The sequence below is a fragment of the Triturus cristatus genome, chromosome 9 (genome assembly GCF_964204655.1).
Source record: "Triturus cristatus chromosome 9, aTriCri1.1, whole genome shotgun sequence".
In the NCBI taxonomy this organism is placed as follows: Eukaryota; Metazoa; Chordata; class Amphibia; order Caudata; family Salamandridae; genus Triturus; species Triturus cristatus.
The window spans coordinates 312331576-312349890 of NC_140592.1; the positions used below are offsets into that span (position 1 = coordinate 312331576).

General features: G+C 46.0%; 1 protein-coding gene across 2 annotated transcripts in view; it reads left to right on the top strand.

The window, feature by feature from the left end:
• Window positions 1–2874, top strand: part of RINL (Ras and Rab interactor like) — a 125367-nt gene extending 122493 nt beyond the window's left edge. For both annotated transcript variants that reach the window (XM_085625001.1, XM_085625002.1), the window contains exon 7: window positions 1074–2874. In XM_085625001.1, the coding sequence (XP_085481127.1) occupies window positions 1074–1121 (48 nt within the window). In that variant the 3' untranslated portion in view covers window positions 1122–2874. The remainder of the gene's footprint in view (window positions 1–1073) is intronic.
• Window positions 2875–18315: the final 15441 nt, after the last annotated feature.

Below are 18315 nucleotides of genomic sequence, written 5' to 3' on the forward strand. Positions count from 1 at the left end.
GAATTTCAAAAGTTTTTTAAATGCAAATTCCTAACTATATCAGGCCTGAAACCTATGTTTTTTTCAGTGAAAAAAATATATATATATATATACCAGCAGGAATGGCATTGATTGACTTATCATTTAACCAAGTATGATCAGAGCGTCATTTGCACACGTTTGAAAATGCAGACCATGTGCCACGATCACATAGGTAAGGGCAATCATGATCATATAAGCAAGGGCAATCAAGTTACAATAGGGATTCGAGGGGAGCACTAAAGGAAATTCCACAATTTAGAGTGCGTGGAGCTCATCTGAACCAGCACAGTTAAACATATTGGACTCAATCCAATAGGAAGGTGGTGATCCAGTTTAGTGTCCTGCCTCTCACACCCAGTTCCAGCTCCAAACGTGTACAGAGCCACCCATGACTCACAGTTTCAAACGCAGCGGACAGGTTTAATAAAATCAAAGCTTCCGAATGTATACTGTCAGGTCACTCTAGTGATTGCTCCCTGATGTCCAAAACTGCTATTCTAACCCCTCTCTCATAACCCAGATTGAAAATCAGAACAAGACATATTGTTTCTTGAAATTGCTGTAACTGGACTCAGTAATCTTGGCTAAAAAAAGGTAATGTGGAACCAAACCTATAGATCACTTTTAACCTTGGATTTTAACTACGCCTTCTTTATTAATATAATTGGTTCTTCTTTAAAGAAATATAGTAAATAACCTGTTACAAAAAAGTGTCCAACAGGCTAGCAGTATCTTGTGACAAGCATTTTATGTACTCCTTTACAAGAGGAGCTAAAAAAAATATTACAATGTACTCAGTGAACCCACACAGTGACTGCCAGCACCCAGCCCTTGGTCTGCTCCAGTAGTCACTGATATCATCCACTAGACCTTCCAATGACCTCTCGTCCTCCCTCTGACTAGCACTTGACATATACTGTTATGTGTCTACTAGATTCATAATAATGTTATTGCAGTTTACTACATGTGTAATTTCATTATGCAAGCACTACATCTCACCTTTTCGCCTCTGATTTTCTTTTTTGCATCTATTTCCTGCTTTTCCCTATCAGGACTATACGTTTCTTTGTGAGAGCCCTTCAACAATCAGAAGGTCCTGACGGAGCCTACTGATATTACCACAGCATCAGTTTGTGCAGTGTGCCGACAGAAGTTCCAAATCCACGACAGAGAGGACTATGGACTCTTCCTCATAGGGAACAACGAGGTACAGCAGCTTGACAGTGACCGCTTTCCACAGCAGGAAAAGGCCGAGCTCCTGAAGGCTGGAGCCAGCACCGTGGTGTTTGTGTTTAAACCAAAGACTGGAACTTTGCCATGATTCCGTCAGATAGACCGAACAAGAAAGATGGCGATGTCCACCTAATGTTGCCCACAAGACCCAATTAAAAATTGACTGCACCACCAACTATAAATCACCGGGCTCAGCCACAGCTCCCCCATCTGTAATCACAGCAGTACAGAGCATCAACATCTGGGCACCTGTAGCTTTACAGACAGTTGTATTAACTATTAGCCCAACCATCAGAAGAAGACTTTACCACTGTTGATAAACTGTAGCATCATCAGATGGCGCAACATGAGTAACCACCAGTACCATCAGTAAGTGGCTGAGCCATCAGCAGACACTTGTACAATCAGTCACCTGCCATAGCATCAGCAAACAACTTAACTGGCAAGAAACAAGCATATTATTAACAGTTAGCCTTACCCATCAGCAGGTAGTGTTGTTTTCAGATATCTCTACAGCACTTGGAAGTTATGTGACCACATGCCATGAGGTGTCTTTCAACCACCCACAGCAGGCATGCTGAGGCTTGTAGTTTCACCGTTTGCGTTATAAGTATGTTCCTAAAACTCCCAGCATGCCCGATGCTGTTGGCTGACTACCATTGGCTGGTTGACATTAAAGCAACCAGTTGACAACCTAACAATAAGAACACCACTGCTTTATCTGTCACAAGGGCATTCGACATTAAGAAAGGAACCTAAAAGCTCTTTTCTCTTATAAATATCTTATTTGAGAGTAAACAAAAGTATACTATGGTGAGGACAGTGGAGTGGGTGGCTCATGCCAGACATCTGAAAAATAATTTGCATTGTCCAGCTACCAGTTTGAAGCACGTCTTTGAACCTCACTCATCTAAGCCAGTACCTTTATATAGGCCAAGCTGCCAACTATGTGCTCAGAATGGGTGCCAGAATTCCGGTTTTAATAGGAGCGCCTTGTGGCCTCATCAGAGGTATGAAGAGCTATATAAATGCCAAAGTACATTACAGTACAAATGAACAAGATTGCCCTCTTGTCCTCCTGATAATTTTAAGAAAGTAGAGCAATTAGTTTGCTACTAAATTGGATAGACCCTTCTTCAGCCATCTCTTTCATCAGGCCCTGTAAGTGTCTACCATGGGCAATATTTTCTCCAGATGTAATGATTATGCATTTTTGTTTAACAGCCCAGAAGGTGCGACATTATAAACTTGTTATTGGCCACCCATTCGCGCATAAGACTTGTTGGGATGTAAGGAAAGGTACATGAGGAATTGGTCACGTCTCTCCACCCCTGATAGTTTTCAGGCCAGAAATACAAATTGATGAAACGAGAACTTAAGTCTAAAAGCCTGGAGGTGGATGACGCTGCCAAACTTCAAGGCTCTCCCCCTGTCCCCCCTCCCCCCCTCTGTGGATAACTTATTTTATTTTCTCAGCTGTTTGGAGCACATGAAAATTTGGAGCAGGTTGTCTTTGGCAGCAAAAAATTATACCGTGAAATATTCATTTGTGGTTTTTATTTCTTGACTGCACCTCCTCTGGATAATCTCATGTCTATTAAATACTGTTTTTAAAAAGTAGTTTCTGATATTTATTTTACCATTCATGGTCCTCATTCTGTTTGTTTAAAAGCCACGAGTTTTTTCCATTTGCTGAAATGTCACCCTTGCGCCTCATTATTCGTTGAAAGTCTTCTCAAGCAGTTCTTCCCTGGGATAAAATTGTGAGAGCTACCATCCATTGTGTCCCTAACATTGTAAAGTATGCAAAGATGTGAGTACCTGGTTGTTTAATTTACCCTAAAATGTGTTTTTTGGATTAAAAAAAGGTAGTTGCTATTTACCCACCAGTGCGTAACTAGTGAACTTTCTTTGCTATTTACCCAGCCGCCGGCTAAATACTATTTGCCTATCTGTGATTAACTACCAAAAAAAAAATCACTTTTAGATGGCCACTGGTTAAAAAGGAGATATTATGCATTGTTTTGTCGGGAACCATGCAAATAGCAGAGAAATGTTATGGTTTACTTATCCACTGATTAGATAACAGAGGTAATGCACGGTTTGACTGGGGGGGGTGCAAATAGCAAAGAACTTCACATTTTTCCAGACGAAACAGCATTGATTAGGCAATTTTTGGCCAGTGGTCGGGCAAACAGCAAAGAATCTTCAGTGTTTAGTTGCTGCTGGCTAATTATCAGAGATTATTTACACTTTAGCTGGTGGTCATGCACATAGCACAGCCACTGGCGAAATAACAGGGCTCATGCCCATGCAAAGAAACTCTCTCATATTTATCTCTTAACAGGTAAACAAAACAGTTTATATCTTGTTTACTTTGTTGCTAGATAAATAATAATATTTCTCTGCTATGAGCCCAGGTATTGGCGAGGTAATACATGATTTCTGCTTTATACCTGGTTGCCGTGTAATAGTGCAGCATCTCTGTTAGGTACCTGCAGGGGCGGATCCTCCGCTAAGGCGGAGGAGCGTCGCTCCACTGCTCTGTGAGCAGTTGAAAAAGGAAAAATAAAATGATAATAATGTAACGCTATTATCATTTTTATTTTTCCATCGTTGCTCAGCTGGTGCGGGACGGGGCTGGCTGTCACAGGAACAGGGGGAGGAGTGGTGAGTACTCTCTTAAGTGCGAATGACTGTTTGGCTGGCCATCTTGGGCCGGCCAAACAGTAATTCGCTCTTTGCATGTTCTCCACCCACTGTATTTACGCGTCCTGGGTGGAGAACATGCACAGCCTGCTAGTCACTCACTGAGCGCCGAACCACTGCGCTCAGACCAATCACAATGCTGCTGTAACGCTGGGTTGCGATTGGCTAGGGGAGTGTGAGAGCCTGTGTGCTTCCTGGTTCCTGCTCCTGGAGTCAAACGAAGAGCCGAAGAGGACCGGGAGATGGCGGCCGTCCTGCAGGTATTTTTTTTTTGAAGTATTTTCTTTCATTACCCTCACCCCTCCCATCTGCGCCTTGCCATCCCCATTAAGTTGCAGCCACCACTACCTGACTGTAAGCTAAATATACAGAATCACGGCTAGACAGGCAATTCTACCACTTTGGCATTTACTCAGAAGGTTCAGGATGCTTTCAGAGCAAAAGGGACTGTAGTGGCTCAACAATGCTCCTCTGAACCCACTCAGTCTCGTGCAGAGCAGGGTTGGTTTGAACATTTTGCCAAGGCGGACTTTAGTCTCTAGTCACTGTACAGAATCTCTACTCTTTACTTGTATGTTGGCCTGTGCTAGCCCACAGGCATTTGGAGCTATTCATCCATCAGCTGCGTAGAAAGCAGATATTCTGTGCTACCCGGCCAACAGCAAGTACACAACAAAATTTCAGTACTAATAAGTCGACATCCAAGCAAATAGCAGAGAAATGTCACTATTTAACTTGTGGCGAATAATACACATGCAGTCATTATTGCGGTGGATGGTTAAACCTGGGGTATTGATGCTATTTGTCAGGCAGAAGTGAACCTTTCCATTTACCTTACTGCTGAGAAATAGTGCATTGTCGCTGCTATTTTGCAAACAGCTGAATGGACAGTGAAGTTTCTTTGCACAGAATAGCTGAGGTGACATGCTTATATCCAACAACATTACCAGATCTGGAACTGATTACCTGGAACAATAGTAACCAACTCTTTTCAAAATATGTATTTTTTTTTGTCATTATCACTATCACAATCACACATACAAACACAAGAACACTTGAACAAATGGAGCTAAATAAAGACTGCATGATCACAAAAAAAAGGATTCATATTTCAGAGCAAGTCTTGAAATTTGGTAGGTGTTGTACTTGGGCCTATTTCTGGGAGAAGATACTGACCGGAAAAACCATTGGTGTGAACCATTTTGTGCAAACAAGTCTATAAGTACGCATGCAAAGCTCTCCATTCAGACATCATGTCCTCTCTTTTGGTTCTTACCCCCCTATAACTGGTTCCTTTAGTCCTCTAGATGACCTTTGACCATCTCTGTCAACATCAGGCCTCAGAGCAACTCTGTGCTCTTTCTGCCAAACAGACAACCGCAACCCTTTTTACCAATGCTCCATACTCCACCAGCTTATCAGTGGCAAATTTGATAGTACCTCCAAGCATAGACTCAACTTAGACCATCTGACCAACCTCAGACAACCACTGCTGTTCCTCAGACCTCCTGTGCTGTGCACGAATCTCTTATCTGTGCTAGCCCTCAGGACCTCCTTGGTGGCCCTTTGCATTGTTGCCGAGTGGCTCCATGTCAACTATGTCAGAAACTGCTGATACTCTGAGACTTCCATGTAGCACAAAGAAACCCTTAACCATCTTAACTGAACCTCAAATGCTATATGTCTTCACTTAGATCAGTGCTTTAATGGCCTGAAAAAGGTGAGGCATTTCTAAAGGAAGAATAGCCAATTACACATCAATTAAGAACAGCTTGTAAGGGGCTTGGTCTCTTTAACTAAGGGCATGACCTAATACATGTGTTGGTCCTCCTAAGGCCCCCCTCTTTATTAGACTCTTTCATCTTTGCCAAGACACACCCTCATTATCTTGGTCCTGGTTTTCCTGCTCTTTCTGGTGCACCTGCTCTTCCTGATTGTCCTGGTTGCCCATGGTGCCCTTTTCATATCATATCATGACATCCATGTGGGCCTCCTCATCCAGGTACCTCGGTTTTCCTCATCGCAGTCCTTTTATTAGCCCTTATCTTTCGCTCCCTCCCCTCCTGGTTCCTCATTGTCATTGTGCTCTTGTTTCTGGTCCCCTGTTCCTCCTGGTGGTCCTCATCATCATGATCACTCACTTCATAGTCCTTCTCTTGATCCTCTTAGTCACCCTGGTTCCTGGTCCTTCTTATGACTCTCCTTCAGGTTTTTCTCTGCCCTGGTCCTCCTTGCCCCTATCTTCTTGTGTTTCTGACCTTTTTCTGTCCCTCCTCCCTCTGATATTCCCCTTCTTACTCCTAGTCCAGTGCTCCAGACCTCCTTGCGAATCCAGGGTTTGGTCTTTGTCATCCTCCTATAGTCTAGATTGGAGTTCCTGGTAGTTGTGCTCCTCCTGGCCCTGGTGCTGCTCATCTTCCTCCTCCGCCAGGTAATCCCAGTCTTGGTGTTACTCCTGGACCCTCTTCTCCTCACTGTCTTTCTGGTCCTCCCACTGCACCTAACGTTCCTCCTACTCCTGGTCATCTGGTTGTTTCTGCTGGTCCCCTCTTTCTGTACCGCATCTTCAACCTGGTTCCCCTCTTGCTTTTCCTAGTTCTTCATACTAATTGTTCAGCTGTTCTTGGTCTTGCTGGGCCTGATTCTCCACTATTTTCCTGTATGCCCTGTTTTTTTTGGCAGTGTACACCTCCTTGATTCTGTCTCCCTCCACCTCCTTCTCATTCGGGTTCCTGTCCTGGTGTTCTTCCCGGTCCTCATTATTCTGATCTTCCTGATCAGTGTCCTGGTCCTCCTACTCTTGCTGATTCTCTTACACCTGGTTGGCTGGGTCTTCTGTGTGGTCCTTTTATTCATATTCCTCCTCGTGGTCTTAATTACGGTTTTCCTGGTCCACATACAGTTCTTGGTGATGATGGCCCTCATGGATGGCCTGACCATCATGGTGCTCATCATGGTATTTGCATCCATGGTGGCCCTCCCTGTTCTCTGGTTTTCAATCGGGTCTTCTTTTTTAATAGGTCTACATGCTGCTCTCCTTTCTTCTTCCATTTGGTTATACTGCCTAACCCTCCTTTCAACTCAAGTTAGCTAAAGGACATAGGGACTTCTTGATGCCACTCACAACCCTGTTCAGAGATGCCTTTGAAGGGACCTAAGTTTGTTCACCAGTTGACTTTGAAGCAGGGACTGCAGCCCAGGTGTTCCCCTAAGATCTGTTATATAGAGACATTTTCCCTTTTAGAAATGCTAATAAGAAACATGAACTGCAGTAAATAGGTCCTGAAAAAGCAGAGGAGTGGCCCTAAACCAGCATGGGGTGACCACAAAGTACTCTTTTTTCATTTTTAGTGGAAAAGGGGTCAACTGTAGTCTCATTAACGCATTAACTAGGGCATTCCTCCAAACCCTCTATTGAATATGTGAATATGACTTCTACCAAGCTAGGCCCTCAAGAGTCCAACCAACCCTGTTTAGCAGTCCTGCAACTCATCCCATCCCTCAGATGTTAGGTCTGCTGTATTACCCCCAGTCTCACTCTCCATGCAATCAAAGCCCCTCACTCATCTCTGTAGCCCTTTGCTTGCCTTAAGATCCCCTGTCTGTCTTCATAGCTGAATCTCATTATTAAATTCCAATGCACTACATTCACTGGCCCTTATAGCCCCTCAGTCACCATAGGAACCTCTGCTGGCCTTCTGTACCCATTTTCTGCCATCACACCTGAATCTAATTGAGGCCCTAAGGCACCGCACTCACTGCTTGGACAGGCGCTTATCTACTGTGCACTGCACCTCTTGTCTAAAACTGGTCCTATCATTTGTTCGTTCGAAGCTGAAAAGCTGAGGACTGTCGCACTCCGCAGAGCAGATACAGCTGCAGGGCAAGAGCTCCTCTGCTTTTGCTGCTCATGGATTACAGTCTGTGAACAACGAGACCACATCTGCCACCAAAGCGTCACTGCAGCTATCTGAGATTTGCAACCCAACCCTGTACCCCCTCTAGTAAAGCCCAAAGCCCCCAAGGTAGCCCATCTTCCCATGGTTTGCTAGTTCTGTCCCCTGTGAATGCCAGCTTCGAAAATTGTGTAAGATTAGACGTTTTTTCAGCAGAGAGGCCTGCATTCAAATCGTGATTGCTCTTGTCCTTTCCAAGTTAGATTATGGAAATGCCCTTTATCTTGACATCCCTTTATACCTTAGACATCGGCTCCAGATGATTCAAAATCAGGCAGCTAGAATCATCTGTCTTAAGGATAGGAGATGTCATATCACCCCGCTCCTTAAAGATCTTCATTGGCTTCGAGTTGAGCAGCGGATGCTGTTCAAAACTTTCAAAGCTATCCTAGAAATTGGTCCTAGGTTTATTACTTCTTGTATTGGAAACATCGGCCTCAGCGCAATTTGCGACCTAGGTATCTTAATCTTTTGGAGATGCCCAGAATTAAACGGAAAAGAATGGGTGCGACCCGGCTTTCTTATCTGGGCCCGCAGTTTTGGAATTCATTGCCTAACTACATCAGACAGGAGACAGACTATATGCGGTTCAGGAAGGTTTTGAAAACCTGGCTGTTCTCTTCAGCTTTTAATTAGGTTTCTCTTTTTCTTTGTTCCTTCTTTTTTCTGCTTAGATTCACTAGCGCCAAGAGACCTGTTGGTGTATGTGCGCTCATATAAGTTCCGGTCTGGTTGCTGTCCCTTGAATCTGCCCACTTTCTTGTCAATCTGCCCTCCTTTCCCTCATCTGTCCATCCTCCTCAAGCCTCTTAACCCTCAGCCTGCATACTTTCTGGAGTCGATTAATTCTGTCCTTGCGTCTGCCCGCTTTCCCCCATCTGCCCACTCTGCTCCCCAATTTTGTGTGCTTTCCCCTTTGCTTGTCCACTTCCCCTACTTCATCCTTTATCCCTTGAGTCTGCCCGCTCTGCCTGCAGTCTGTCTGGTATCCTTGTGGTAAGACTGGTTACCCCTCTGCCTGCAAGCATTTCCCCATCTGTCTGTTCCGTCCCCAGGTCTGCATGCTTCCCTCAGTCTCCCTGCTTACCCCTCAGTCTGCATGTTCAACCCCCTCCCCCAATCTGCCCAATCCCACCAATTCTGCCCGCCTTGCTCTGTGCCTTATGGCTTCCACCCATTTCCCCTCCCGTTTGTCTGATTTCCACTCAGACTGTCTGCTTCCCCCCAGTTTGTCCAATCTCCCCTGGATTCTCCCTAAACTCCCCTAGTCTGCTCGTTCTCCCCTGGAGTTTCCCTAAACTCCCCTAGTCTGCTCATTCTCCCCTGGAGTCTCCCTAAACTACCCTAGTCTGCTCATTCTCCCCCAGTCTGCTCATTCTCCCCTGGAATCTCCCTAAACTACCCTGGTCTGCCCATTCTCCACTGGAGTCCCCCTCAACTCCCCTAGTCTGCTCATTTTCCCCTGGAGTCTCCCTAAACTCCCCCAGTCTGCCCATTCTCCCGTGGTGTCTCCCTAAAGTCCCATAGTCTGCTCATTCTCTCCTGGAGTCTCCCTAAACTCCCCTAGTCTTCCCATTCTCCTGTGTAGTCTCCCTAAACTCCGCTAGTCTGCCCATTCTCGCGTGGAGTTTCCCTAAACTCCTCTAGTCTGCCCATTCTCCCATGGAGTCTCCCTAAACTCCCCTAGTCTGCCCATTCTACCCTGGAGTCTCCCTAAACTCCCCTAGTCTGCCCATTCTCCCCTGGAGTCTCCCTAAACTCCCCTAGTCTGTCCATTCTCCCTTGGAGTCTCCCTAAACTCCCCTAGTCTGCCCTGTCTCCCTGATGTCTCCCTGGTGTCTCCCCAAACTCCCCTAGTCTGCCGATTCTCCCCTGGAGTCTCCCTAAACTCCCCTAGTCTGCCCAGTCTCCCCTGGAGTCTCCCTAAACTCCCCTAGTCTGTCCATTCTCCCCTGGAGGCTCCCTAAACTCCCCTAGCCTGCTCATTCTCCCCTGGAGTCTCCCTAATCTCCCCTAGTCTGCCCATTCTCCCCTGGTGTCTCCCTAAACTCCCCTAGTCTGTCCATTCTCCCTTGGAGTCTCCCTAAACTCCCCTAGTCTGCCCATTCTCCCTTGGAGTCTCCCTAAACTCCCCTAGTCTGCCCATTCTCCCTGATGTCTCCCTGGTGTCTCCCTAAACTCCCCTAGTCTTCCCATTCTCCCCTGGAGTCTCCCTAAACTCCCCTAGTCTGCCCATTCTCCTTGTTTCTGCCATCTTTGTCCTTTGCCTCCTGGTTTCTTGAGTCTGGCTATTTCCCCCTAGCTTGCCCGCTATGCCCAAGTCTGGCCACTTTCCTTTCAGTTTGCTAGTTATCTCCATTTGCCTACTTTCCCCCATCAGCCCATCCTTACCCCTATTCTGTCCACTTTGCCAAAGTCTGTCCATTCTCCCCTCCAGTCGACAGTCTGTCCTCTTTTGCCCTTATGCTTTGTCTCTGCCCGTTACCACCCGTCTCCCCTCTTTCCCAATCTGCCCCTTCTCCCAGAGTTTGCAAGCTTTCACACAGTCCACCAGCACTTCTCCAAGTCTGCCCACTTTCCCCTGAGCCTGCCTGCTTCCCCCCAGTCTCCCAGCTTCCATCGAGTCTGGCTGCCAAACTTCCAGCCTACCCACTGTCCTCATCTGTTCGTCTCCAGCGCTTCCTGCTTTCCCTCAATGCACTTGTTGGCCCTGAGCCTGCCAACTTTCAGCAGTCTGCCCAGTCTACTCCGGAACACTGCCACTTTCACTTGAGCCTGCTCACTTTCTGCCAGTTTACCTGTTTCCTCTTGAGTCTGCTGTTTTTTTACTGACTGCCTACCTGTTCCACAGTCTGCACATTTTTACCCAGTCTGGTCATTCTTCCCGATTCTGCCTTTTTCCTCTCAGAGTGCCTGCTTCCCCCAGTCTGTCTATTCTCCTCTTTCCTTTCTGTCTTCGTGCTCTTCCCAAATCTGTCCACTTCCTCACAGGCTGACTCCTTTCAAGCCCTCCATAGGTTTTCTCCCCGAGTCTTCCCACTTTCCCCTTAGCCTTATTGCTTCCCTTGAGTCTGTCTTTTTTCCCAGTCTCCTGTTTTCACCCAGTCTGCCTACTTTCCCCTAAGCCTGCTTCCGCCCCCTGAGTCTGCCTGCTTTCCCCTTAGCCTACGTGCTTCCCCCGAGTCTGCCTGCTTTCCCCTTAGCCTGCGTGTTTCCCATGAGTCTGCCTGCTTTTCCCTTAGCCTGCTTGCTTCCCCTGAGTCAGCCTGCTTCCCCCTTAGCCCGCATGCTTTCCCCTGAGTCTGCCTGCTTTCCCAGAGTCTCCTGTTTTCACCCAGTGTGCCCACTTTCCCCTTAGCCTGCTTGCGTCCCGAGTCTTACTACTTTCCCAGTCTCCTGTTTTCACCAAGCCTGACCACTTTCCCCTTAGCCTGCTTGCTTCCCCTGAATCTGCCTGCTTTCCCCTTAGCCTGTTTTGCTTCCCCTGAGTCTGCCTGCTTTCCCAGAGTCTCCTGTTTTCACCCAGTCATCCCACTTTCCCCTTAGCCTGCTTGCTTCCCCTGAATCTGCCTGCTTTCCCCTTAGCCTGTTTTGCTTCCCCTGAGTCTGCCTGCTTTCCCAGAGTCTCCTGTTTTCACCCAGTCATCCCACTTAACCCTTAGCCTGCTTGCTTCCCCTGAGTCTGCCTTCTTTCCCCTTAGTCTGCTTTGCTTCCCCTGAGTCTGCCTGCTTTCCCAGTCTCCTGTTTTAACCCAGTCTTCTCACTTTCCCCTTAGCCTGCTTTGCTTCCCCTGAGTCTGCCTGCTTTCCCAGTCTCCTGTTTTCACCCAGTCTTACCACTTTCCCCTTAGCCTGCTTTGCTTCCCCTGAGTCTGCCTGCTTTTCCAGTCTCCTGTTTTCACCAAGCCTGACCACTTTCCCCTTAGCCTGCTTGCTTCCCCTGAATCTGCCTGCTTTCCCCTTAGCCTGTTTTGCTTCCCCTGAGTCTGCCTGCTTTCCCAGAGTCTCCTGTTTTCACCCAGTCATCCCACTTTCCCCTTAGCCTGCTTGCTTCCCCTGAATCTGCCTGCTTTCCCCTTAGCCTGTTTTGCTTCCCCTGAGTCTGCCTGCTTTCCCAGAGTCTCCTGTTTTCACCCAGTCATCCCACTTAACCCTTAGCCTGCTTGCTTCCCCTGAGTCTGCCTTCTTTCCCCTTAGCCTGCTTTGCTTCCCCTGAGTCTGCCTGCTTTCCCAGTCTCCTGTTTTAACCCAGTCTTCTCACTTTCCCCTTAGCCTGCTTTGCTTCCCCTGAGTCTGCCTGCTTTCCCAGTCTCCTGTTTTCACCCAGTCTTACCACTTTCCCCTTAGCCTGCTTTGCTTCCCCTGAGTCTGCCTGCTTTTCCAGTCTCCTGTTTTCACCCAGTCTTACCACTTTACCGTTAGCCTGCTTGCGTCCCGAGTCTGCCTGCTTTTCCAGAGTCTCCTGTTTTCACCCAGCCTGTCCACTTTCCCTTTAGCCTGCTCCTGTACCCCAGTTTGCCCTTTCTCTCCAGAGTATGCCTAGTTTCCTCTTAGCTTGCCCTTTTGCTTACATTTGCATTCTACTAAGTGTGTCCACTTTCCTCTCAGCCTGCCTCCTTTCCCCTCAGCATGCCTGCTTTAATTCATTATGTTGGTTCTTGGTCCTCCATTAAGTCTGCCCAGTTTGTTCTTAGCTTAGCTCAGTTCTTTCCACTTGTCTTTCCGTTCTTCTCTCGAGTCTGCCAATTTTCATCACTCTGCGTATTCTTCACCCATTTCTGAACTCTTTCCATTAGCCTGTCTGGTTTCACACTAGTCTGCCGACTTTTCTCCCATTTTGCTCACCCAAGAGTCTATCCTCTTTCCCCTCAGCCTGCCCTCGAGTCTGCTCACTTTGCACCATGAGCCTGCTCATTTTTCATTCAGCCTGGCTAGTTCCCCCAGTCTGTGTGTTGTTCAAGAATAAGTCCATTTTCCTTTCAGACTGCCTGATTTTCTGCAGTCCCCCCCCCCGTTTCCCCACTCTCACCAGTCTGCCCACTTTCCCCTCAGCTTTTCTTCAAGAAGCGCGCTTCAAGCCCCGTCTGCCCCTTCTGCATTCAGTCAGTCAATAAACTTTATTCGGTTTTTGTTATTAAAACCATGAAAGTTACTCAGATACAATACAAACAATAAATTATGACATATTCTAAAAACAGGCTCCATTGCCACACAAGGATTCATCTGAAAACAAGTCTGGATAAAAAGACTCTACATGTCCATAGAGTGCCTAGATTTCAAAATTGCCTTTAAAAACCCTACAATAAAAATAATACAATCATCCTTCAACAGTTGGAGATGCATTAATGCAGGTCTAACCTGTTTAACATTCAATTTCTTTAAAATAGGAACTAAAAAATGCCTCCTGGGGACTTCATACAATTTGCAAAAGAACATAAAGTGCAGCAAATCCTGAGGAGACTTTCCGTCGCAGCCACAGGGAGCTAGCACTTGACCTCTAGAAGCCCCCTTGGGTCTTGCTAACAGGAAATGGAAAAGATTCATCCGGAACCTGGTTAAAATAAATTTTTCATGTGACGTCAAGGACCCCATAAGGTATGGTTCAGACAGTGGCGTCGATTTAAGCAATAAATATGCCCGAACAACACTCGGTTTCCGTACCTCTTCTGCATCCCGATCTGCTTGCCTCCTGCTCAAGAAGGCTGTCTTGGTTAATTCCACATCCTCTTGTACAATAACATCTGGTTTAAAAAATAAAACTCCCCGCCCAATCAATTCAAATCTCCTCTTTTAATATAGTTAAACCAGGGGATACGAGCCATATTATCTAAAGACAAACACTCTCTTAGGATCAATTGAGTGAGGAATAGCTCTTCAATCAAGGGATGCAGAGCAAGTGTATCACTTGGGTAGGAGACCCCCAATTCCTTATGTACCGCCATGTTTGCAGTTCCTCTCGGGACACATAATAACCTTTTTAAAAACCCATTTTCCACTACCTGGAGGGGCTCCGTTGTCGTATAGCCCCAGATCTCACTGCCATAAGTTGCTATAGCTAAGCTTTTTGCTTGATAGACTTGAAGCATAGCTCCTGTCGGTTTCTTTCCCACTTTAGAGGCAAAATTAAAAATTGCACCATTGACCCGCACCAGTTCCCCTTTTTTTCTTTTGATTAAGGCATGCCACCCAAGTTGATCATCAAATAAGATCCCTAAATAAGAAAATACCTTTGTGCGGGGAATCTTGTCCTGGCCAGATCTAAACTGGAAACTCTTTTTCGTATCTTTCCCTACTTTCATGACATAGGACTTTGAATTATTCATGGCTAAATCCCGATCTGTCATGAATCCAGGTAATGCAGTTAAAAGGGTTTGTAAGCCCAGTTCGGTTCTGGATATTAGAACGGCGTCATCCGCGTAAAGCAGAACTGGGATGCCCCGCCGTCCTACATAGGGGAAATCAGCGCCAGTTGCCCTCAACACACTGTCTAATTCATTAAATTAAATAAAAATGGCGCCAAGATGCAACCTTGCCGGACACCCTTCTTAATCTCAAAGTCCCTGGATACCTGCAGGTTCTGCGCGAACCTGACGTTAGCTTTGGTCAATAAGTGCAGGTCCTCAAGAAAATTAACAATACTGTTATCCACCCCCCTAGCCCTCATGGACTGCCATAGCTTTGCCCTATTTACACAGTCAAAAGCAGATGACAGATCCATGAAGGCAAGGTGGATGGTTCCAGGGTGTGCAACAGTGTATTTATTCAATATCATAAATAAATTAAGACACTGCGCAATGGTAGAGTGCCCCGGCCGAAAGCCATACTGGACTTCTGACAAAATTCTGCCCAAGTTGTTAATCTCTGTAAAAGGACACGGCCCACCACTTTGACCACTGAATCAATAAGCGAGATTGGTCTATAGCAGTGAGTACTATTCCTATTGCCCTTTTTAAAAACTGGGACTATGGTTGACGAAGCCCAGTACTGAGGACACCCCTTGTTGGCCGCCGCATTAAATAGGGACTCTAGAATCGGGGCCCAGAACACGGGGTCTGACTTAAATAGGTCCGGGGGATCCCATCTGGGCCCGGAGCTTTGTTGATAGTTAAACCTAGAATCCCTGCCAAGATCTCACTCCTGTCAAAACATATCACAGCTTCCTTCCTGTTCAGCGGTTCACTACGAGTAGGCTCGAGCGGGCAGTCAAACATGGTTTTAAAATGAGTCACCCACTCTTCCTCTGTGATATGAGCCTCAAGGCCCTCCCCCCCTTCCATGAGAAACAAAGGCCCATTTACAGCACTCCAAAACCGTGAGCTATTCCTCAGAGTACTAGAGTCAATCAGCTCCTTCCAGGCGTCTTCTTTCAGGGCTCCCTTACGTTTGGCCAGGGCTATCTTATATTCCCTACGACAAACTCAGACCTCAGATTGGATTCACACTAGTCTGCCGACTTTTCTCCCATTTTGCTCACCCAAGAGTCTATCCTCTTTCCCCTCAGGCTGCCCTCGAGTCTGCTCACTTTGCACCGTGAGCCTGCTCATTTTTCATTCAGCCTGGCTAGTTCCCCCAGTCTGTATGTTGTTCAAGAATATGTCCATTTTCCTTGCATACTGCCTGATTTTCTGCAGTCTGCAAGCCCCCCCCCCCCCGTTTCCCCACTCTCACCAGTCTGCCCACTTTCCCCTCAGCTTTTCTTCAAGAAGCACGCTTCAAGCCCCGTCTGCCCCTTCTGCATTCTCCTGCCAGCCTGCCCAGTTTCCACTTATCCTAGGTGCCCTCTTTTCCCTGGCCTGTCCATTCTCTCCTCGAAATATGCACACTTTCCCTTCGTCTACCCCACTTTCCTCTCACCCTGCCACTTTAACCCCAGGCTGCCCCTTATTTTCTCATGCCTGCTCACTTTCCTCTTCTCTCCCTTCAGTTTATCAGCTTTAAACCTAGGATTCACTAAGGTGGTCAGGAGGAGAGGTACACCCAGCTTGTCTCAAGATATGCTGGTCATGGAATGTATCCACATCTGGCTGAATGGTGTGAAGAGCTTGTTGTTTATTCGGCAGCTGGGGTACTTCTTAAAGGAAATATTCACCAGGATTCAAAGACTTTATTTCAGTCACCTTACAGAGACTTGACTACCTGGATTTACAGCTATTACTTTCTCAGTGGCCTACCAAATATTCATCTAGCCCCTTGAAAGTGGTGCTACATGCTGCTGCTCGCTGTCTCTCTGGATTCAAAACATTTGATCACATCAGTGCGGTTCTGGCATCAATACTCTGGCTTCCCCTTGCATCAAGAGCACAATGTCAAAGAACCCACATCACGTACACAGTCCTGGCCTCTTCCCCTGCTGTTGGTCCCTTCTCTTCTGCATCTGCCAACTGTTCCTCAGCCCGCCTATCCTCTCCCGGAGTCTGCACACTTCTCCCCGGCTTGCTCACTTTCCCCTCAGCTTGGCACTTTCACCTCAGTCTCCCCTTCTTATTTCATGTCTTCTCTCTTCAGTTCATCGCTTTAAAATCCTGGATCGAGTAAGAAGCTTGGAGCCACCTAGGCTGTCTCATCGAGTGCAGTGACGTGAGGGAACTTAACCCAATCCCCCCCCCCCACGCTATGGACCCAGTCAGGGGCTCTCAGGCCAGGGCCCCGTGCACAGTGCCGGAGGGGGCCCACTGGAGCTCTCCCCACCACCCACACCACGGGAGCTATTGTTATACCACTTATCAAGTGTCTACCTTTCCACTGTTTGTCAGAGAAATTGAAACTCTCGGGTGGCCAGCAGGGGTTATGAGAAGTGTCATCAATCAATAATGCGATCCCTTCTACCAGTCTCCCACGTTTAAACAAGAATAATGCAATTCGCAGTCCTTTACCAGCTCCAGCAGAATCTGGAGTTCACTTCCACTAGATCTCGTACCAGCCCTTGTCTTGCAACTTTCAAAACCGAGCTTACAATCCTTCTGACCCATAGATATTTTGACTGCTATTTAGACGTTTCAGGGGCTTTGTTTTATTCTTGCTCTTTGCCATCCTGTCTGGCCTCCGTTTATTTATTGAGGTTGGTTTGTACCATGGAGTGGTCTAGCCTTTTGTCTTTATTCACCCTGGTTTGCAATCTATGTCTATTTTGCTGTGATCATACATCTGTCCCATTTAGCCGCTAACGATACAAAAAATTTAAGTTTAAGAAAGCTTTACTGAAAGAATTTTATCAGAAAGGTACATCTTAGAAAGACAAGTCTGATAACTGAGAAAGAGGATATTAATAACAATATAATGCAGAGAAATACAATACGAATAAAGTAAATGTTAAAAAAGAAAAACTGCTTTAAAAAAACTGCAAACCGAAGAAAAAAAGACCAATAAAAATAGTAACATTTAAATACTGCATTTTATGTTTTGTATTAAGAGTTTTAAAGAAAGAATATTAAAAGAAAAGAGGAGAGAAGAGAAAATAAGATAAAATAAATAATAATTGCAATCACTCCAATAATTCATATTTACCAAAAAGCGTATAGTATGGATTAGCAAAAGCATTGTACACAAGGATAACAATAATTAAAATCGGTTAATAATAATAAGGATATTTGTATAGCGCACAGCTACCCCAGATGGGGTGTCCCGGCGATTGTACGGACAGAAGTAGCGATAGTGGTCAGTATACATTTGGGGGCATATGTATCAACCGATTTTGTATTCGCAAATGCTGCGAATCGCAAAAAAACAGCGTTTGCGAATACAAAATCGCAAAAGGAGATGTATGAGGCATTTCAGCCTCGCAATCTTAAGGAATCGCTAAATTTGCGATTTCTTAAGTTTGCGTAAGCATTTAAGAAATCGCAAATTGCGATTTCTTAAATGCAATGTAACACGCACCCAAGTTGTGCGATTTCTGCTTAAGAAATTGCAAATTACCACCAACTTCAAGTTGGTGGTAAATTGCGATTTCTTTTAAATATGCACTTTTTTGCGTATTTCAAAGTGCCATGTGGTGCACATATATGCCCTTAGGGCATGTATGTGCGCTATATGTGCACAGATGCTGATGTCAGGGGTGCATCAGGGTGTCATCATGACACCCTTGCACCTTTGAAATTATTCTCAATTTGCGATTAGCAAATAGCGAATCGCAAATTGAGAAGGAGTTCCCATTCATTGCTATGGGCCTCCTGGCCCATAGGAATGAATGGGAAGGTATTCCTTAATTGCGATTTCGCAATTTGCTAATCGCAATTAAGGAATTTTAAGAAATCGCAAGAGTTTTGCAATTTTTTAAATACATCCCGTTTTGCAATTCTCAAATAGCGATTCTCAAAAAATCGCTATTTGAGAATCGCAAATGGAGATGTTGATACATATGCCCCTTTGTCATTGCGACTAAAGAGCCAGGTTTTCA